Source organism: Zootoca vivipara, chromosome 13 (genome assembly GCF_963506605.1).
Source record: "Zootoca vivipara chromosome 13, rZooViv1.1, whole genome shotgun sequence".
Lineage (NCBI taxonomy): Eukaryota > Metazoa > Chordata > Lepidosauria > Squamata > Lacertidae > Zootoca > Zootoca vivipara.
The window spans coordinates 54443118-54464950 of record NC_083288.1 but is presented as its reverse complement, the minus strand read 5'-3'; the positions used below and the strand labels follow the sequence as shown (position 1 = coordinate 54464950).

General features: G+C 46.3%; 1 protein-coding gene across 1 annotated transcript; it reads left to right on the top strand.

Annotated features, from left to right (window-relative positions):
* Positions 1 to 10063: 10063 nt before the first annotated feature.
* Positions 10064 to 20742, top strand: LOC118078340 (zinc finger protein 420-like). Its single transcript, XM_035102163.2, has 6 exons — positions 10064 to 10121; positions 13024 to 13521; positions 13718 to 13799; positions 14041 to 14123; positions 16985 to 17111; positions 17680 to 20742. Exons 2-6 carry the CDS (start codon positions 13063 to 13065, stop codon positions 19842 to 19844), a joined length of 2916 nt encoding a protein of 971 aa, XP_034958054.2. The 5' UTR covers positions 10064 to 10121; positions 13024 to 13062; the 3' UTR covers positions 19845 to 20742.
* The last annotated feature ends 1091 nt before the right edge of the window (positions 20743 to 21833 follow it).

The window sequence follows — 21833 nt, the reverse complement described above, 5'->3', positions numbered from 1 at the left end:
TTGACGTTTCTAGGGGCAGTGCCGAGGGGCTGTAAAGGGTCCTGTCGGTGGAGTAAGTGTAGGTCAGTTGAGACTCCCCCGCATCTCTGGGGTCCTACATGGTCCCATTCCGTACTAGCCCCACCTCCAACTGAGTGTAACCATCCCTCGACATACCTATTTCCTTCCCAGGTTGATGCCGTCCCTATGTCCCATATACAACAAAATTTTCGAACGCAGATACCTTGAATGGTCGTAGCAGTGGATGGATTGGTACACATGAATCCATAAGTCCAAAAGTCATAATGCATAGAGTCCGTGTATTCCCCCCAAAGTCCTTGTCCTTGTTCTGCGGGGTCAAAAGTCTTAATAGTGGTGCCCCATTGGGTCTGATGAGAAGTTCCATTGTGGCAAGTTAACCGGTTCCAGGAATGGTCAAGGGTAAAGAAAGCACGTCCTAATATAGAGAAGGAGGCAGACCTTATAAGTAATTCCCAGGTTTGGGTGCCTCGCAGTTGGGGTCGAAAGGCATGTGGTAGCCACCTCTTAGTTCCGGGAAGGCAGAATTTGAAGTCTCCAAGGTTGTTCAAGGAAGTAGGGTCAGAGGAGTCGACGGTCCGATGATCCAGGAAGAAGAACTCAGAAGGATTTTCTCCACAATTGAGCTGCTGGGCTGCGACGTAGGTGATGAAGGCGAGACAGTATCCCAGGAGCAGGGTCCGGTCCATCTCACGGGTTGGCAGAGGCGAAAATCTGTATAAAAATAAAGAAAGAACTCGACAGACACGATACAGTTAGGGAAGGGAGGGGGTGGTGGTTTTTGGGTTTGAGAAAGATAAGGGAGGAGGGTGGGAAAACTGGGTTGGGTTTTGGGAAGGTGGTATGAGAAAGGGAAGGTAAAACAAAAACTGGGGTTTCAGGTCCCGCTCCCGGTGTCGTGGCATTTCTGTTTCCGGAACTGCATTCGTATGGGTGGATGATCTGGGTCGTCTGGTTCAGGTACTACAAGGATCTTTGACATCCACTTCTCCAGGTCTCCTTGGTCACCTTCCTTGGCTGTTATTGGGATCGAGGTGGGTTCCTCGGGAGGGTCTTGGGGGGATTCGATGGCTGGCGCGGGATTGTCGAGTGGGACGGTGTCTTCGGTGGAGTTGATGGAAGATGGGGAGGTCCTTGCAACGTCACCCAGGTCGTTGGGGTTTGGTGCGGACTTACAGAAGGTGTGATGAATCCAGGCAGAACGTTCAGAGACCTTGATTGCAGTTGGGGTCGTCAGGAGAATCTGGTAGGGTCCTTCCCACTGGGGTTGTAAGGTGGCTCGCCTGTAAGTTTTAACCCAAATCCACTGTCCAGGCGTGAAGGAGTGAGCATCGACATCAAGGGGAACATTCTGACAGGTTGCTGCATAATGGTGTAGTTTCTTTAGTTGTCGTTGTAATTGTGTAACATATACAGTCAGTTCGTTTTCCCCAGTCTCTAGCTCAGAGACGGGGAGTTGGGTGGTATGAGTCGGGGAGGGTCTGGCGAACAGGAGTTCATAGGGAGATAGTTTCAAGAGTCCTCTCGGCTGGCTACGAATATTATGTAGGACTAACGGAAGAGCATTTATCCATTTTAGCCCGGTAGCCTTACAGATTTTTCCCAATTGGGTTTTTATAAGTCCATTCATCCGCTCCGTCTGACCTGAAGAGGCCGGATGGTACGGGGTGTGGAGTTCCCATTTAATTCCAAATGCCTTGGTGACAGACTGAACTACCTCTGCAGCGAAATGTGTCCCACGGTCAGAGTCTAATCGACGTGGAACTCCGTATCTGGGAATTATTTCCTGCATGAGGATTTTGGCAACGGTTTGAGCATTTGCTCGTTTGCATGGAAAAGCTTCTGGCCAACCTGAAAGTCGGTCTGTTATGACAAGTAATTGTTTAAACCCCATACAGTTCGGGAGTTCTGCAAAATCTAGTTGTAGGCTTTCAAAGGGTATATATGCCCAAGGTCTAGACCCTGGTGGTTTGCGTGGTTCTTGTTTTGGGTTGAATCCGGCGCAGATGGTGCAATTTTTGGATACTGCCTTCGCAAATTGGTGTGCACCTGGGGCATACCAATGCCTAAGGATGCTGTCTGCTAGGCGGTTTGCTCCCCAGTGTGTGAAATTGTGTAAAACCCGGAGGTGGCGGGGTACCCAGGCTTTAGGCATTGCTAGACGTCCGTCCGGCAAAACCCACGCATTGTCCCTTTGGTGTGCCCCCAGTTGTTGCCATGAGCTTATTTCTTCTACACTAGCGGTGCGATACATTCGATTGAAGTCTACATCGGCTGGAACTAAGATGGCTTGAAATTCATTTTCATACATTTCCCCTCTCATGGCCGCTGCCTTCTGGGCAGCGGCGTCCGCAATACTATTCCCTAAGGAGACAAAGTCCGTGCCATTTGTGTGTGCTTTGCAGTGTATTACTGAGATGGCCTTCGGGAAATGTATGGAGTCCATTAGTCTTTTCACTAGCGGTGCGTGAGGGATTTGTGTTCCTGCAGCTGTTAGGAATCCCCTCTGTTTCCAGAGGGTACCCGTAGCGTGTACCAGTCCGAAACAATATTTGGAATCAGTATAGATATTTACGCGCTTGCCTTCACTCAATTCGCAAGCTCTGATAAGGGCAATAAGCTCAGCTGCCTGCGCACTGTAGCGCGGGTTTATAGGTGCAGCTTCTAGGATGGTGTCGTGTGTTACCACAGCGTACCCAGTTTGTCTTGTTCCAGCCACGACCTTGGAACTTCCATCTGTAAAGATTGAGATATCTGGGTTTTCCAAGGGAAGGTGGTCTAAATCTTCCCGTGGCCTTTCGGCCAAGCGGACTGCTAAGGTGCAATCGTGATGGGGGGTCCCGTCGTCGGGCAGAGGCAGTAGGGTGGCTGGATTTAGGGTATTGACTCTTTTAATGCGCACGTTGGATGGTGTGAGCAGGGCAGCTTCGTACTGATTTAGTCGTTCGTTACTAAAATGTTGACAGTTTCGTAAGTTTAACAAGGTGGCTACAGCATGTGGTACATTTAGGATTAGTTCTTGATTTTGAACGATTTCTAGGGCTCTGTCCACTAATTCCGCAGCGGCAGCAATTGCCCTGAGGCAACCTACAGTCCCCTTAGCTACCGGGTCTAATTGAATACTGTAGTAGGCGACAGGACGTTCCTGGCCTCTGAAGGTTTGTGTCAGAACTCCGGAGGCTACCCCTTTCTGTTCATGCACGAACAGCGAAAAGGGGAGACGGTAGTCTGGCAATCCTAAGGCTGGAGCGGACCTCAGTTCCCTTTTGATAGTTTCAAAATTTTGTAGGCTTTCTTTGGACCATTCAAGGGGTTCTGGTTCGTCCTTATTAGTCATCTTTACAAGGGGTTTGGTTAATTCTCCATACCCTGGGATCCATGACCTGCAAAATCCGCTCATTCCTAGAAACCCGCGGAGCTGTTTCTTGGTCTTTGGCAGGGGAACCTTAGCTATAGCATCTACTCTTTCAGTTGTCAAAGCTCTTGTTCCGTGGCCAATTATGTGGCCCAAGTATTTTACTTCAGTTTGGCAATATTGTAGTTTTTTTGGTGAGACCTTGTGGCCCTTGTCGGCAAGGGCGGTTAGTAGATGGACGGTGTCCATGTGGCAATTAGTTGCGGAGGTGGAGCAAATTATCAAGTCATCTACATATATTAAAAGGGAGGAGCCAGCAGGAAAGGAGAGGTCTTGTAGGTCCCTATGCAATGCACAAGCAAAAATTGTTGGGCTCTCTACATATCCCTGTGGGAGTCTAGTCCAAGTCAGCTGTCCTTTTTCCCACGTAAAGGCGAACAGAAATTGGCTTTTCTCATGCACTCTTATGGAAAAGAAGGCGGAGCATAAATCAATGACACTGAAATATGTACTATCTGGTGGGATTCCGGTCAAAATTGTATTAGGGTTGGCGGTGATGGCGTGGCGGGGTATCACAAAGTTGTTGATAATTCTGAGGTCTTGGACAAGCCTGTATTTAACTGGGGCACCCGGGGGTGATGGCTTGCGTACCGGCAGGAGTGGACTATTGCATGGGCTGACGCAGGGAACAAGGATGCCTTGATCCATAAAATCCTGTATCATTGGCCTCAATCCTTCTATTGCCTCCTGCGGCAAGGGGTACTGTTTGATGGAGGGGTATGGGACATCAGTGCGGTATTTAATAACAACGGGATCTGCCGATTTTAAGAGTCCCACAGAGGTATTAGTATTTCCCCATAGGTGAACTGGTACCTTGTCAATCAGAGGGGTTGGTATTTCTAAATCAGTCAGGTTTTCTTCCTTTAAAATGCCTTGAAAGGAGACTGCCGCCTCTTCTGGCATGTGGAGGTAGATACCCTCAGTGCTGCAAGTTATAGTTGCCTGTAATTTACATAGTAGGTCTCGCCCTAGTAGGTTGACAGGGCTCGGGGTCAGTAGAAATGAGTGCTCAGCAGTCAGGGGCCCTATCGTTACTTTCGCTGGCTCTGAAAGAGCGCATGTCCTGGGGATCCCATCAATGCCCATTATACGTTGTTTTTGCTGACTGGACCTCAGATGACTGTCGTTTAAAGTTGAGAAAGTTGCCCCTGTATCTAGTAAACACTGATACTCATGGCCATCTATGGTGATTGTGCATATGGGGTCATGGGCTGATAAGGCAATTGTCGGGCATACCAGGGCAAGGTTTGAAGGATCCCCGTTTAATTGTCATTGGTTAGTCTCTGAATTAAGAGTGGGTTGCATTTGCTCCTGGTTAAATTCCAGCGGTAGTTGGAATGGGCGCTGATTCTGGAAAGGGTTTGGCGCTATCGGGTTAGGGTTTTGTGCTGCATTGGATCCCATCCCTAGAGCTGGTTTTGGTGCCACGGTATTTAAGAATAATGGACAATTTCGCTTGAAATGCCCTATTTGATTGCAGAAAAAGCATTGAGAGGTGGTCTCTCGATGCTGGACATTGTTAGCCCTTTGGTAAGGAGAGGCTTGTCGATTTGCATGTGCGTTCATCCCTCTAGGTTGTGTGGGAGCCTTTGAATTTCTGAAGGGGTAACTAGGTTGGGGGTTATATGCGGTACTGGCTGCACTCAAAGCCAAGGCGAGGACTCTAGCATCGTCCTCCTTTTCCTTCCTTGCCTCCTTTTTCTTTTTCTCATCCCTTCCATCATAAATGGTTTTCGCAAGAACGAGGATCTCACTCATGGGTTTCCCTTCATAGGCTACTTGGAGGGAGAGGAATTTTCTGATGTCTGGACAAGCTTGGTCTTTAAAGAAGCTTTTCACCACTACTTGGTTGTCTGGGGTATCAGGATCGATCCCCCCCCATGTTCGAAAGGCGGTTATTAGCCTGGTATAGAAGGCGGTGGGAGTTTCATCAGGTTCTTGGGTTACCTCCCTGATCTTAGTCCAATTTGTAGATTTTTTTCCCGCGAGCCTTATCCCATGTAAGATGGCTTTTCGAAACGCCTTCAGATACCAAATCCCAGGCGTGGTGTTATAGTCCCATTCTGGTTCGGTTCTAAGTTGGGCTGCAGTTAGAGGCTCGATCCCTGCAGGTTTATTGAGTTGGACATCAGGTAATTTTAGGGCTTCTGTTGCTTTCTCTAAAATCTCCTCCCGTTCGGGCTCATTAAAAAGACCATTCAGGAGCATGTGTACGTCTGCCCAGGAGGGATTATGAGTAGAAAAAATAATGGCAATTTTACGATAGCACATGTCAGGATTGTCTTTTAAGGTCGACATCTGCTGAGCCCAATTCAGTAGGTCTGAGGTTAAAAAGGGAACATGGGAATAGACGAAGTTCGTCCCATCTGAAACTGGGACTGACCTTAAGGGATATTGTCCCTGGGTTTTCTCGGTAGCCTCTGGTTCCTTTTCTATGGGGTCTCTTTCCTTTGTGGACGATCCCTTTAATTCCGATAAAACTGTCACTAGTTGCTCCACTAAATTGGTTTCTGGGTCACGACTACGAGTTCTGCTAGCAACAGGACTTAGCTGGGGGGGTACTTCAGCAGGAATTCGGGCTTCGAGGTTGCCCTGAGGTGCTGGACTTAGACTAGGCATGGCAGGAGTTACAGATCCGCCCTCCACTGCACTCCGGGAGTCTTGGACCTCAGCCTCCCGTTGTCTGTTTGCGTTAGAAGGAGATGGTGCCGGGGCTTCGGCAGGGCTGCAGAGCTGGTCTACCGGCTCTTCTATAATTGTTTCCTGGTACGGTGGGGGTCTTGAACTCCTTTCCGTTATTACTGGCATTTGTGGGGCTGTTGGACCTTCAGTCCCTTTAAGAAGGATTTTTGCCTTTTCAAATAAGTTGAGATATCGAATTTGCAAGGGGTATTGGTCTTCCAGTGTTATTCTTAGTGCAGAGATTCGCTGGGCATTAAGGGAACCTCTCGGGATCCATTTTTCCCCCTCTGGATGGTCCGCAGTGACGCGGATCCAGTCTTTCTGACAGAGTCTTTTTAGCCGATTTTTGTCAAGTTTTTCCACCCCAGGTAATTCATGCCAATGTTCGAATATGAATTGTAATGGGCTTTCATCCTCAGAGTCCCCACTTTGGCGAAGCTTCCATTGAGCTTTGCCACGGCTGGGAGTCTGGGACAGGAATTCCTTTGAATTATGCGCACCCATGTTTATTCTGGCTCTTTATACTGCAGTTCTGGGTCCCCGACCCTGTTCCTGGACACTCTTAACTTCCCGAGTCTATGACTCACCCCCACGTCCTTGTGGTGTTCCTGCCTGCCGTTCGCGTGCACTAACTACTAGGCGGCCTGGTGCAGCTAGATACCTAAGGACCCCCTTCTGGTCATCAATTGCCTAGGGTCCTGCAGCAACTTTCCTGCCTCTTACAATCTAATAGAAAGACTACCTGCCCTGGACGCTTGCCCACGCAATGCCGGGTGGTTAGCCTTGGAAGGAAGGTTTTTTGAAAAGAACGGGTGACCTTGCGATCTAGAACAACCCCGTCACTTCCCGGTGGGGATCGGGGGTGTCTAGGGGCGGCTTCACCCGAAGATTAAGAGCAGAGGAATACGGAAAAAAGGTTGGGTAGATTGCTCAGAACTCCTGCGCAGATTGGCAGGAGCGAGCTGGGTCCGTCCTTCTGGGTATTTCGTTTAACGAAAGGACGGATCCCAAAGGCTCTAATTCTTCTTTATCCCTTATGCCTTTACAGCTTAGCTGCAACTAGAGCCCAAGATAAGAAACAGAAAAGGAGAGAACAGTGAAGAGTGAAGTTTTAGAATTTTAGTTGCTGCAGTAATCAGCCCACCGCGTGTCCCCTTTTAATACTCACGACCGATCCTTTCAGTCGAATCCCGTTGTCTCCAGCTTCCCACTGGTTCCTGAAGAAAAAACAGCCTTGTCCCTTTAAACGTTGCTTCGTCCTGGGGGTCCCGCTTGGACTCTCAATTACTACCAAGCGCCTCGGGTCCTGAGGTTGGTTTACCCCCCTGCAAAAGAGGCAAGGGCGCGCTGGGCTCCCCTTCCTCAGTGAACCCGGAGCTCAAGGCAAAACTGGGTCCCCGAAGTGGTCGCCAAACTGTTGTAAAAATTTGCAGAGCTACACGGTCCTAGAATTAAGTGGATCCTTGACCCAGGAAGAGTCCAAGTATCCTGGCAGGCAGACGAAGTTTGAGCGTCTCCTGCCTACCAAATAACAGAGGCCAAACCAGGACGTACGAAGCAAGGTACTTTATTAATTAAATAATAAAGCTATTGCAATAGCGATCCGTCCACACAAGCAAGTTGAAGTGAAGGGACCCCGAACAAAGGAAGCTTCACAAATTTATAGGTTTCATTTCCAATAGTACAGAATTGCATAAAAGGTGGGGAAATGGGTTCTGGGAGGGGGTAATCGCGAGAGGACAAAGGGGTTGATGGAATTCTTGATGTAAGATATCATGGTGATAGTCCAGGTAATGATTATGCATGTCTCCTTATTGTTTGACAGGAAGACTCTGCGGATGTGGGAAGATTGTTGATAACACCTGTTTATCAAATAAAATTGTTGTTCTCACTGAAAGTGTGTATTTGAGTCGTGCTCTTTTAGACTGGCTAGGTGGCAGTGTGGTATCAAGAAGAAGTGGAAACAGTCCGTAAAATATGTTGTGCCACAGAGGTGCCTATTAACTTGCAACAAAGTTTATACAAATATTCAACGTTTGCAATAGAGAGAAAAGACTACACTTAAAGTTAAAGAAGAAGAAGATATTATACAGTAACTAATAATACACAGAGAGGATACAATTCTAACAGCGGTAAAACGTTCACAGTTCAGAGCGATGTTTGACAGCTTATAACATTTTATCAAGGACAACGAACTAAAAGCTTAGAAGGGTGCATAAGTGGAAACCTTTGCAAATAGTAGAGTCAAACAATTAATTCTTCAGGATGGCAGGATTTTTTAAACAGGTACAATTTGATAGAAAGGTTCAAGGTATCAGTGCAAGGTTATATTATTGCGGTTTCGTAAATAGATACAGTTTCATACAGAGTAGAGAATAGGGAGATGCATCGGGTAACATGATAGAGGACACCATAACATTACTAAAGGAACAACGGAATAGTTTATTAGGGATAAATATATATATCTTAAAAAGGTCCATGGTTCAGCTGAATCTGGGTCATGAAAAGTACAAGGGAGGGCACCTCAGGCGGGGATTTGGGAGGGTGGAAGTTCCGAGAATGGGTGATCGTTATCGTTTTTGGTTATCTGGCTGGAGGTGCGATTATGCAAGTTTCCATGTGGGTGTGAGACAGGATTTAGCAATGGGTTATGTAAAAGGGTGCGTGTGTTTTCCAAGAGGTCTGGAGGAACTGTCTGGGTCAGCAGGGGATTAATTTACCTTGATACGGCAGAATAGGCTTCTCTTGACTTTTGAACCATGAAGTCAAGAAAATGGCTTCTCTCTGGCTAAACTGTCCCCTCTCTGTACATTGGTAGTCTCGTAATGCATGGGGGCAAATTCCTCTTACCCTGCCCCTTATAACACCACTTTATGGAGGGGTCTTTGGGTTGGGAAGAAAAGGGCATGCAAACAAACCCCCATTCAGATGTCGCATTCATTAACAGAGCCAGACAGAAATATTTGGACATAAAATAGACATATAATATAAAAACGACAATCTGACCTAGGCAGTAACTTAAGAAAGACTGTTGGAAGATGGATTGATGCTTCTGCATGCAGTGCACTGTGCAAACTATGGAACTCCTTCCCACAGGAGGCAGGGATGAGATGGCTTTCAAAAGGGGGTGAGGCCAATTCATGCAGGAGACAGGTCTGCCTAGGCTCCTTTGTGCCCTTGTCAGCCAGGACAGACTCTGGCGCCTGGATGTCTGCCCAGAAGGGAAAGTGCCCCCCCCTCAGGCTACAGAAAGCTCCTGCCCTCTTCCCTGGTCCCCCACCCGATGCTGACCAGGAGCTTTGGACTACAACTCTGACTGCCCACTGGATTTGGGACCAGTTCCTGAGTCATCACAGAATCATCATATTATTGAATAGAATAAATAATTATTGTTATTATTTTCAAAATAAAAAAATTCCTTCAGTAGCACCTTAAAGACCAACTAAGTTTTTATTTTGGTATGAGCTTTCGTGTGCATGCACACTTCTTAAGATACACTTCAAACAGAAGTGTCAGACCCTTATATATATACAGAGGGTGGTGGGGGTGGGTGGGAATGGGTGATGGGCTGATGGGAGTGGTAAACCTGTAGATGGCTGTTAACGACTGCTGATGTGCTCATACCAAAATAAAAACTTAGATGGTCTTTAAGGTGCTACTGAAGGATTTTTTTTATTTTGCTTCGACTCAGACCAACACGGCTACCTACCTGTTATTATTTTCAATTACCCACCTAAAGTTCACAGGGCAGATGACAACAGAGAAGCACAATATTTTTTAAAAAAAAAACACTTCAAAACAGCCTACAATCATGGGGAAATGGTGGGGAGAAGGGTGAATTGGGTGTGCTCGGCTAGCCAAGGGTTAAAAGGAATGGATGCTGCCTTCCTAGAGAGGACATGTATTAAAGGGGGGGGTGTCAGGTCCTCCAGAGCCAGAGCCCCTCCTTCCCAAGTCTTTTCCTGCAAGCGGAGGGGACTGTTGTCTCTGCATCTTCTGGCATCTGGTGAGTCTCCATCTCCATTCTCTTCTCCTTCGGATGCGCGGAGAGAAACGGGGGGGGGGGAGCCTCTCTCTCGGTAGTCGAAATCTCAGGTCCTCCCTTGCAAATTACTTTGAAGCTTCTGCCTCAGGTTGTCATTTTCTTTCGAGATCAAATCAATTTTATTTGGATCCATTGTTGTGGGGCCCCTCAAAGGCGTGGGGTCCCTAAGCCAGTGGCTACTCTAGCGGTTCCTGCCCTGCCCCATCCCTCTCTGCAAAACCTCAGAGGGCTGAGCTCCCAGGAGGTCTGCAAGGGCTGTATCTTTTCTTTGGATCCAAGCACTACTTGCCCCTTGGGGGGAGAGGAAAAGAACATGTCTTAAAAAAAACCCCATTCAGACTGAGGAATTAGCCCCATTGATTAACAGAGGTTGTAGCTGGATGCAAATATACAAAAAGCCTGACCTATGGAATAAAGAAAGGCTGGCCTTCCCTATGTCCTTGGCTGAACTGTGGAACTCCCTCCTGCAGGAGGAAGGGTTGGCCGCCTACCTGGGTGGCTTTAAAGGAGGGTGAGGCCAAGGCGGGGTGGGGGTGGGGGGGCTCCATAGAAAAACCTGAGGACTGCTGGGAGATCCACCGACATTTGCTGCTCCCATTTTTTCTTGCCATTCTGCAGTGGCTGTTTCTTAGCCTCTTCCATGCCCACTGGGATATTCAAATATGGGGATGGGAGGGCAGACACTCTGCACATGCTCAGAGGCACAATGTAGATTAATTGGTGACAGGGGAAGACCACCCATGCGCTTCCATCAAGTTTTGGGAGAGAAGAAAGAACATTCCAAACAGACATAAGCAAAGGTCTGTCTCTTCCTACAGCCTCCCATTTCCTCTCCCTTCAGGAGAGTCGGTGAGAACAAAAGACTCAGTCACCACCCTGCCAAGATGGCGAATTTGCTATTCAGTAGCCTCCCCTGGGATCTAAGGTCACTCACTGGCTGCTAGAGAACAACAACCAGTTAATTATCAACTAGTTAAAGCTCACAGACAGCTCTTCTTGCTTGTCCGAAGTTTCAATGGAATCTTCCAGTTAAACCCTTGCACCAATATTATTTATTATTATTATTATTATTATTATTATTATTATTATTATTATTACTTCAATTTACATACCACCATTTATCAAAAGATCTCTGGGTGCTGTACAACATTTTAAAAAATCATAACAGAATATCAATGATAAAAACATAATAAGAACATAGTAAAATGCATACTGACAAATAGCCTAATAATAAAATAGTCGTCATTGTAAGAGTTCTCTTCCCCCGTACTTTTACAGGCCATAGTTTATTTAATAGCCAAAGGTCTGGGTAAAGAGGAATGTTTTTGCCTGGCACCTGAAGATATGTCATGATGGTGCCAGACAAGCCTCTCTGGGGAGAGCATTCCACAGTTAGGGAGCCACCACAGAAAAGGCCTGTTCCCTTCTTGGCAATAGACAGACATTCCCATTTCAGTGTGAATTAAATCAATTGTGCTTAACATCGCCATCAAAGGAATCCAAGGCAGGAGAGGCCCTGCTAGAAAGGAAGCCCATGTGGTGGTGTGGAAAGCAGTGGCATAGTGGAGGGGGCCAGGGGGACCATGGCCTGCAGAATCTGGAGAGGGGGGAAACCAGGCGTTCCCCAACCAAGGAATTGGCACTAGGATGCCCTCTTGGCCCCAAGTGGAGCCTCCAGAGGGGAGCCATTGAGGCTCCCAGCCTGTCTGTGTGTGTGTTCAAATGCACGTGGGGTGTGTGGGGCAAACTGGGTGTTTGACCTGGGTGAAATAAAACCTAGTTTTGATCCTGTCTCGAAGAAAAAGCAGATATGGAAATGCTACGAATAGAGAGAGAAGCAAGCCCATAATCTGGCTACTGCATTTTGAACCAGTTTCCAAGTTGTCTTCAAGGGCAGCCCCGTTGCTCGGTCCCTGCTCCTGCCCACCTAGCAGTTCGAAAGCACGTCCAAGTGCAAGTAGATAAATAGGGACCGCTCCGGCGGGAAGGTAAACGGTGTTTCTGTGCGCTGCTCTGGTTCGCCAGAAGCGGCTTAGCCATGCTGGCCACATGACCCAGAAGCTGTCGGCGGACAAACGCCGGCTCCCTTGGCCTATAGAGCGAGATGACCACCGCAACCCCCGAGTCGTCCGCGAATGGACCTAACAGTCAGGGGTCCCTTTACCTTTACCTTACCCCAAGCATATATGGCTGGGGGGGGGGAAAGGTTTTTTGTTGTTGGTGTTGTTGTTGTTAACCTTAAAAACAGCTTTAAAAAAGCTTCACAATCACAGAAAGAAGGTGAATCCTGTTCTGCTTGCTTTTAAATGCTGCGCTTTGGCTTTGTCCACATGGCCCTCAAGGAGTTGGACAGATCAGGATCTGGCCCTCAGAATAAAGAAAAGGGGACCCCATCCCAGGAGTCTTTCTTGAGAAGGTTGGAGGTTCCAAGTGCTAGAAAATGAGACAGAAGGAGGGGAAAAAATATGCCATGGAGTCAGAGTGGGAGGGAGAGAAACTCTTGAGAATCCCTTGGTTAGCACCCCCACTTTAGCCCAGTGTCCACATTATACTTGGTCCAAATGACTCACTCATCACTCATAGTTCTGACTTCCTTCCTTGACTGAAAACACTGCAAGGTACAGTAGAAGCAATCAGGCTGCTTCAACTCACAGAAGCAGTTCTATTGCCTGCACATTTTTTATGGTCATTTTCCTTATAGGAGGGCTAGCGGATTACTTCCCCTTCCTTTCCTTATTAAAGAAAGCTGTGGTGCGATCCAGTCCTGGTTCCTAGCAAAACTCATCCACGCTTGCTCAGGAAACCTTTCTCTTCTCCTAAGTATGTGTCAATTTTATAATGGAACAATATATTTGCTTTTTAGAAGTTGCTGGCAGCTGTAATTCAGACAATTAGACAGAACATGATGAAAGGAAAAACAGATTCCTTGAGATCTCTGGAAGACTTCCTGGGAGCAGAGTTGGATAAGCAAAATTCAGCTGGTCCTGAAGCAGGAGTAGCCCATGCCATTGGCACTGGGAGCAGTGGGGGATTCTGGGAAAACTCTGTGCAGCAGGTCCTAGGAGAGGAGGACACCCTCCGCTCAGATGTGCATAGCCAACAGTTCAGACATCTCTGCAACCAGGAGGCCAAAGGACCCCGAGAGGTTTGCAGCCGGTTCTACCTCCTTGACCGTCAGTGGCTGAAGCCAGAAAGACACACAAAAGCTCAGATGCTGGACCTGGTGATCTTGGAGCAGTTCCTGGCTGTCCTTCCCCCGGAGATGGAGAGCTGGGTGAGGGAATGCGGAGCGGAGACCAGTTCCCAGGCAGTGGCCCTGGCCGAAGGTTTTCTCCTGAGTCAGGCAGAGGAGAGGAAGCAGGTGAGAGAGACTTTCCTCTGGATACTCCCAAGGGGCTCCAAACAGGAGGGAGAGTCTCCTAAAATCATCTACTAATGTCCCCTCCTTTTTTGGAAAGCATCCAAGGAATGATATATGATACCCCCAGATTTTATCTGCCATTCGCTTTCTGATCCTTCTCCCCATTCTCTGTTTGGAATCCCTGTTTTTCTTTCAGGGAAAGGATCTTTTTGCAGAAATGTGCCCTGATTTGTCTGAGGCAGAGAGGACTTCACTGGACGCCAGAGAGAGGCTTCTGGGTAAGGAGGAAGGAGTTTCTTCTTCATTTGGTCACATGCTGTGGATTTAGAAACTAATCTGTAGATTCTTCTCATCTCTTGGGGGAAGACACTTGGAGGTGAGATGTGTCTTTGCACAATGAAAATATGAGACTGGTACAAACATCAGCAGGGGAGAATCTTTCTAAGGCCTAGATAAGCACTCCTTCACCCCTGAGAGCAGCAGGCACTCATGGAATAAACTTAACTTTGTCTCTTGCAGGTGACAAAACGATGCCGGCAAGACCTCCTCATCCATCTTTTTATGATGGTGGAGGAGAATCAGTGGCTGTGGAACAAGATCAGGTAGGGGGAAGGAGGCCGAGGGAGGAGTGGGGTAGCTAGGGTGTCTCTGGTTCCAAACAAGTCTCTCTCCTCTAGGCTTGTGTCAACAAAGTTGTATTACTGGGAAATGAGGGAGGAAGTGATCATGTCCTCCTGGGTTTCATGATTCAGAGGCAACCGAAAATGGAGTGCAGTCAGTCATGCACTCTGGCCAATTCCAAAAAGCTTCAGAGGCTTCTGGGTGAGATGCCATGGTCACAAATACTCCCAAGAGAAGGGTTTCCAAGGTGGCTGGGAGTTTCTTAAAGCGGAAATGTTGAAGGCATAATACAGACAAGCCCAACAAAAAAGAAAAGTGGGAGGCATCTAGAGAAATTGGTGTGGTTGCCTAAGGAGCTTACAGATGAGCTGAAAAGTAAGAAGGGCACAAAGGAGGAGTAGACAAGAGGAGGCAACAGCTGTGGGGAGAAGGTCTGGTGGGCCAAAGCTCAGGTTTGCAAGAGAGGTTCAAAATAATTTTTAAAAGTTTTATTTGGCTATGTTTGAAGCCAGGGGAAGAACAAGAAAATAGTAGTTCCCCTGCATAGAAAATACGGAGAAATGTTTTTGGGTGACAGACAAAAGACAGAACTGCAGCAAAATCAGCTAATGCTATTCTAGGCTGCGTTAACAACAGAAATCTAGAAGAGGTTTCTGACAGTAAGATGTTGGACAGTTGAACTGACCCCCCTTGGAAGGTTGTGAACTCTCCTTCATTGCAGAGGTTGGGTGGTCCTTGGTCAGGGGTCCTCTAGTTGAGAGTCCTGCATTGCAGGATTTTGATGATCTGACTCTCAGGGTCTCTTCCAGTTCTTCCAGCTCAAGAATTCTATTATTTTATCAGTGATCAGGATTCACCTTACCAGCCCCATCAGCTGCACAGCAGGGCTTTCTCCCCCTAACCCCACCCCCAATAGCAGACAAAGAGAGGAGGGAAGGACTCTTCCGTCTGGCAAATGGAAAGCTTGAGCAGACAATATTGGCGTTCCATCCATTTGCACAAAGATTGATAACTAGCATTAAAATACACAATAAAAGAATTCCATTAAGATGTTAAGATACAGGTGAAACTCAGAAAATTAGAATATCGTCGAAAAGTGCATTTATTTCAGTAAGGCAACTTTAAAGATGAAACCAATTTATGAGATAGATGCATGACATGCAAAGCAAGATATGTCAAGCCTTTATTTGTTGTAATTGCAATTATTTGTCATTAGGCGGGTCAATTATAAATGGAATGTAATTAATGAAATGTAATACCGATGTTTATTTTTGTATTATTGCAACTACTTGTTTCATTACTGTGGAATTTCCAAAAGAAAGCATTTGTAAAAATTAAAAGAAAAATAATAATAAGTTACAATACTGAAATAAATGCACTTTTTTTTAAAAAATTTTTTTTATTAATTTTCCAATTAAAACACAATTATTTCACATATTTCCAATATTCCAAATTATACAAATACATATCAATTAAACCAAATAATATGCCAAATCATAAAAAAATGAGTTCCCAATGCTTCAAAGTCTGGGGGTCATAGATAACTGTCTGCGCTGCCGTCTTTGTTCTAATGTCCAAATCTTAAAAAAAAAAGTCACTCAAGGTCTATCTTTTCCAACATTCCCTCTAGATGTTTTCTTTCTTTCAATTTTGCCACAGCTGCTGAGATAAGCATCAAACAAGATTCAACACATGTTCGTTCTCCTGTGCGAATTTTATCCAGACCAGCCTCCCCATAAATCTCTCATTATCTGGAGTGCCTCTCCTGCTGCGTCGGTCGTCCAGCACAAACAAGCACAGCAAGCGCCATCTCGCATGACTCAGATCTTTTTCCTTCTTCTCCAACTCTCAAACTGTCCAATTATCACAAAATTACAGCTTTTCCAGGCAAGGCACAACTAGGTCAGATTATGCACAAACTCTTAGCAGATTTATGGTTCTCCTTGCCCTTTAGCTGCTCTTTGCTTCAGACCACTGTTCAAATTCAATGTGCGTCACACCTCGTAAATCCACCCGACAGCTCCAGGCACACTCCAGCGACATGTCCAATTGGGGAGGTTTTTTCACTCACAGCTTTACGCAAGCAGCTTCTAAAAACATACTAAATAGCAGTTCTCTACTTATATAAAGTCCGATGATCACACAGTTCGTTTCCATTTCTCATTTGTTCAAAATACCAGGGCAGAGCGTCCGGGAAGGTGTTAAGTGTTAAGTACCTCTTAAAGTAAAAGAATAAAAAGTTCACTTCCCTTTTCGTTCTGTCCCAATCAATCTTTCTTCATGATGAAATACTCCCTCAACTCCTCGCGCTCAGCAGCTGAAAATTCCTTGGCAGTATCTTCTCCCCCTTCTTTTGAAGCACGTCCATGAATTTAATTCCAATTATCCTCTTTAATCATGGAGATGTCGCTCGCACAGGGTGGCCTCCGGGAGTTCCAGCCCCCATGGGTGCTTTTGGCCCAGGCCCCCCCACCCCTCAAAGAATCGGGGTGGGTTAAGGGGCATCCGCGGGCCAGCGGCCCCCCCGTCAAGACCGGGGTGGGGTGGGGAGACTGCTATTACTCCCCTAGCAGCCGCCAAATTCCCCATGAAGGTCGGCGAGATGGAACAGGGGTCAGCCATTTCCCTCACAAGCGAAACCGGAACTCGAAATAAATGCACTTTTTGACGATATTCTAATTTTCCGAGTTTCACCTGTAAGTATCCATAATTAAAATGGAAACAATCCCATTAAACAATCCCATGAAAACAACAGAGCAATTAACAGATAGAAAACAACAGCACAATATGTAGTACAGTACTTCATTTTCTACTGTCTAAGAGGAGGACCTTTTCCTTTTAGGGTTCGTTGTGCTTTGAAGATGTCGCTGTTCATTTCACAGACGAGGAATGGGCATTGCTAGACCCTGACCAGAGAGCTCTGCATCAGGAAGTCATGGAGGAGAATCGTGGGATCGTGGCCTCTCTCGGTAAGGTTCCCTGTTGGATCATTACTGTATATCTGTTTTGAAATTCCATATGTAATGCAGTCCTAAGATTTTGATTAACTGCACCACCTACAGCATCTGAAGTCCTAATACCCCCACAGGCCACCTTGAATGGAGGGACTATTGACTGTTTTGTCTGTGAAAATTCTTTGTCCAGTTCTGCCTTTCTTTAGAATGATCTGGCTGGCCTGAACTGCCCTGTCCTTTTCAAATGTTGGCTTCAGAGTGGTTAGGGAAGTGGAGGGAGCTTCTGTCAGGCTTTGTGGTCAATTTTTGGTTGACCAAAGAGACTACTGACCTTGGAGATGGAGCGGATTCCATGATTGGACAAAACAAAATCCATTCCAGAGGAAAGCCAGGCTTTTCAAATCTCAGATTCCCATAAATACATCCATGAATGCTCATCAACAAAGGATATGAACCCTGTAGTAGGACCGCCCATGTAAGATATTTTAGTTCTTCCTCTATCACAAGCATTAATCAACATTCTTCAATAATTTGGAGCTACATTTCTTCCGGAGGCTCTAATCTGTTTCTCTTTTCATCGCAGGTGGTGATGAATTGGAAATGAACAAGGGAGACTACGACAAAATCCGCACAGTGGAGAAACCACATAAATTTTTGGAGTGTGGAGAGAGCTTCAATCAGAGCAGCCATCTCACTTCTTATCAAGGAATTCATACAAAGAAGAAACCTTATCAGTGCTTGGAATGTGAGAAGAGCTTCAAACATAGCTCCCATCTCACTTCCCATCAGAGAATTCATGCAGCGGAGAAACCCTATCAATGCTTGGAATGTGGAAAGAGCTTCAATCAAAAAGGCAATCTCACTTCCCATCAAAGAATCCATACAGGGGAGAAACCCTATCAATGCTTGGAATGTGGAAGCAGCTTCCGTCAGAAGACTGATCTCACTTCCCATCAAAGAATTCATACAGGGGAGAAACCCTATCAGTGTTTGGAATGTGGGAAGAGCTTCAGGCACAAGGTTAATCTCACTTCCCATCAAAGAATTCATACAAGGGAGAAACCATATCAATGCTTGGTATGTGGGAAGAGCTTCAGTCAAAAGGGCAGTCTCAATCTCCATAAAAAAACTCATACAGGCGAGAAAATACATCAATGCCTGGAATGTGGAAAGAGCTTCATTCGGAAGGAAACACTCACTTTCCATCAAAGAATTCATACAGGGGAGAAACCATATCAGTGTTTCGAATGTGGAAAGAGATTCAGTCAGAGCGGACTTCTCACTTCTCATCAAAGAGTTCATACTGGGGAGAAACCTTATAAATGCTTAGAATGTGGAAAGGGATTCAGTCAAAAGGTCAATCTCACTTCCCATCATAGAATTCATACAGGGGAGAAACCGTATCAGTGCTTGGAATGCGGAAAGAGCTTCCGGCACAGGGTTAATCTGACTTCCCATCAAAGAATTCATACAGGGGAGAAACCCTATAAGTGCTCGGAATGTGGAAAGAGCTTCAGTCAAAAGGGCAATCTCACTTTCCATCAAAGAATCCATACAGGGGAGAAACTTTACCAGTGTTTGGAATGTGGAAAGAGCTTCAGTCAGAGTGGCCTTCTTGATTCCCATCAAAGAAGTCATACAGGGGAGAAGCCCTATCAATGCTTGGAATGTGGAAAGAGCTTCAGTCACAGGGCCAATTTCACTTCCCATCAAAGAATTCATACGGGCGAGAAACCATATCAGTGCTTGGAATGTGGAAAGAGTTTCACTCAGAAGGGAGGTCTCACTTCCCATCAAAGAATTCATACAGGGGAGAAACCATTTCAGTGCTTGGAATGTGGGAAAAGCTTCACACAGAAGGTCAATCTTTCCATCCATGAAATAATTCATACAGGGGAGAAACCTTTTCATTGTTTTGAATGTGGGAAGAGCTTCAGTCAGAGAAACAGTCTTATTTATCACCAAAGAATTCATGGAGGCGGAAAACTCTATCAGTGCTTGAAATGTGGGAAGAGCTTCAGTCAGAAGAACAGTCTCACTTCCCATCAAAGAGTTCATACAGGAGAAAAACCCTACCAATGTTTGGAATGTGGAAAGAGCTTCAGTCACAGTGCTACTCTCACGTCACATCACAGAATTCATACAGGAGAGAAACCATATCAGTGCTTGGAATGCGGAAAGAGCTTCACTCAGAGGGGCCATCTCACTTTCCATCAAAGAATTCATACAGGGGAGAAACCATACCAGTGTACGGAATGTGGGAAGAGCTTCAGGGACAGTCGCGCTCTTACTTCCCATCACAGAATTCATACAGGGGAGAAACCATATCCGTGCTTGGAATGTGGAAAGAGTTTTAGTGAGAGTGCCATTCTCATCTCTCATCAAACAATTCATACAGGGGGGGAAGCATATCAGTGCTTGGAATGTGGAAAGAACTTCAGTAAGAAGAGTAATCTTATCGCTCATCAAAGAATTCATACAGGGGAGAAACCCTATCAGTGCTTGGAATGTGGAAAGAGCTTCAGTCAGAATGGATCTCTCACTTCCCACCAAAGAATTCATAAAGGGGAGAAACCGTATCAGTGCTTGGAATGTGGGAGGAACTTCAGTCAAAAGGGAAGTCTCACTTCCCATCAAAGAATTCACACAAGAGAGAAACCATATCTGTGCTTGGAATTTGGAAAGGACTTCAGACCGAGTTCCCATTTCAATTCCCATCAAAGCACTGACAGTGGGGAGAAACCATAGAGTTACGGAATCATAGTGTGGGAATAGACCTATGGTATGACAGATAGCCATCCAACCTCTGCTTTAAAGGTTCCAAGGAAGGGGAGGTCTATAAACCTCTGGAGCAGTCCATGCTGCTGTCAAAGAACTCTTTATAATCAGAAAGTTATTCCTGACGTTTTGTCAAAGTCTCCTTTCTTAAAGCTTGAAGCCACTGGATTGAGTCCTACCTGTTGCAACTGCAAGCAAACAAATAAACAGTGGTCTCTGGCCACTATTCTCCATTCATTGAGAGGTGGAATTAATGTTAGAACCATTCTTAGTGAAGCCGATTGTCACATACACAAGAAGAAGACCTGACCACAAGACTGGCAAGAACCAGTTCAAGAGGAACCTCGTGGTGAACTGCCCCGTGAAAAGCACTCCCTGTGAGGTCTAAGGAGGGTTCTGACACATACAGCAAATGTACCTTGAGTAAGCTGTTTTTCATGGACTGTGGTTAAATAAGGGATGGGGAAGGGTTGGTTTGCCAGAAGGTGCTTGGGAGGAGGAGGAACAGCTAATAGGACGTCCATTTCCTTATATACAACTTGCCCCAATGGAAATGCTCTCGCATTCTTGAATAAAGTCTGGCTGATGGAGAATCTGATGTGAGCTTCTCTACTTGAACCTCCAACGGGAATCTCCCCCAATGGGATTCCAAGGGATTCCAAGGGGAATCCCCCCCCAATGGAAACATGCCCCTTTGAACATGAGAAGAGTTCTGCAGCTGGATCAGGCCAAAGGCCCACCTAGTGCATCATCCTGTCTTTGGATCCAGATGCCATTGAGAAAGCCCAGAAACACAACCTGAGAGCAACAACACTTCCCCCCTCACCTGTGATTCCGGTGCCGCTGGCAAAGCGCTACGTAGTGCGCATGTGGGGTGTCACTATGTACGATGCATGCGTTGTACGTAGCGACGCCCCACATGCGCACTACGTAGCGATGTCCCACCCCCAGGTGCATGTCATGTTTGCCGCTCCAGGTGCCTGAGCATCTTCCGCCGCCACGGACTCTGCTTAAATAAGGGATGGGGAAGGGTTGGTTTTGAGGATGTCACCCACTGGGAACAGTCAAGTACAACATTCCTTGTTTTGCTAGAGTGGACATGCAAGGGAATGTTTGTTCCAGTCAGTCGAAACTTCCTGTTCCTCCTGGCCTGGAGCACCCTTCCTTGCATGTGACTATTAGGTGGGCGTGACCTTTCCAGATCTGGTAAATGGCCAAATCCTGCATCACCTGGACTGTACTGCTGGCTGCCACAGCAGTTCCCCAGGTTGTCTCCCATATGGGGTAAACCTATTTGTACATGTTTGTAACTTTAAGCCTTAAGCCTGCCTTCAGGGATCACACTGTGCTCTGCCTGACTACTTTTTGATACTTATGAATAAGACCATGGTATCTGTATTCTTTTAGGAGGGATTCAAAAGGGGTCTTACCAGGAATATTAGAACATTTATCAATCTGGACAAGCCAGATTGAATTGCTTATTGTCTTAAGAAACTCACATGAGTTTGCAACCAGCTTTCTGCTGCGTAAGAAGGGGAACGCACTCTGCTAAGCGAAGAAACTTGCTAGCGCAATTTAGGAAGGATATTAATAAACAATATATCCTCTCCTGCCACCCTCCAACATTCCCACAGGTTTGCCAGAAGGTGTTTGGGTAGAGGATGAAAAGCTAATAGGACGGCCATTTGCATATATATGACTTGCCCCAATGGAAATGCTCTTGCATTCCTGAATAAAGTCTCACTGATGGGGAATCTGGCATGATATTCTCTACTTCAACCTCCAAGGGGAATCTCTCCCCCCCACCCCCATGGAAACATGCCCCATTGTTCCTGAGAAGAGTTCTGCAGCTGGATCAGGCAAGAGGCCCAACTAGTGTGTCATCCTGTCTTTGCAACCAGATGTCCATTGAGGAAGCCCAGAAACACACCTGAGAGCAACAACACCCTTCTCTCTCCA

Bases quoted from the DNA above. Each gene is read 5' to 3' on its own strand.
- LOC118078340 (XM_035102163.2), top strand. From the start codon at position 13,063: ATGATGAAAGGAAAAACAGATTCCTTGAGATCTCTGGAAGACTTCCTG. The intron at 13,522-13,717 runs GTGAGAGAGACT...TTTTTCTTTCAG, and splicing joins AGGCAGAGGAGAGGAAGCAG to GGAAAGGATCTTTTTGCAGA. The intron at 14,124-16,984 runs GTAGGGGGAAGG...TTTTCCTTTTAG, and splicing joins TGGCTGTGGAACAAGATCAG to GGTTCGTTGTGCTTTGAAGA.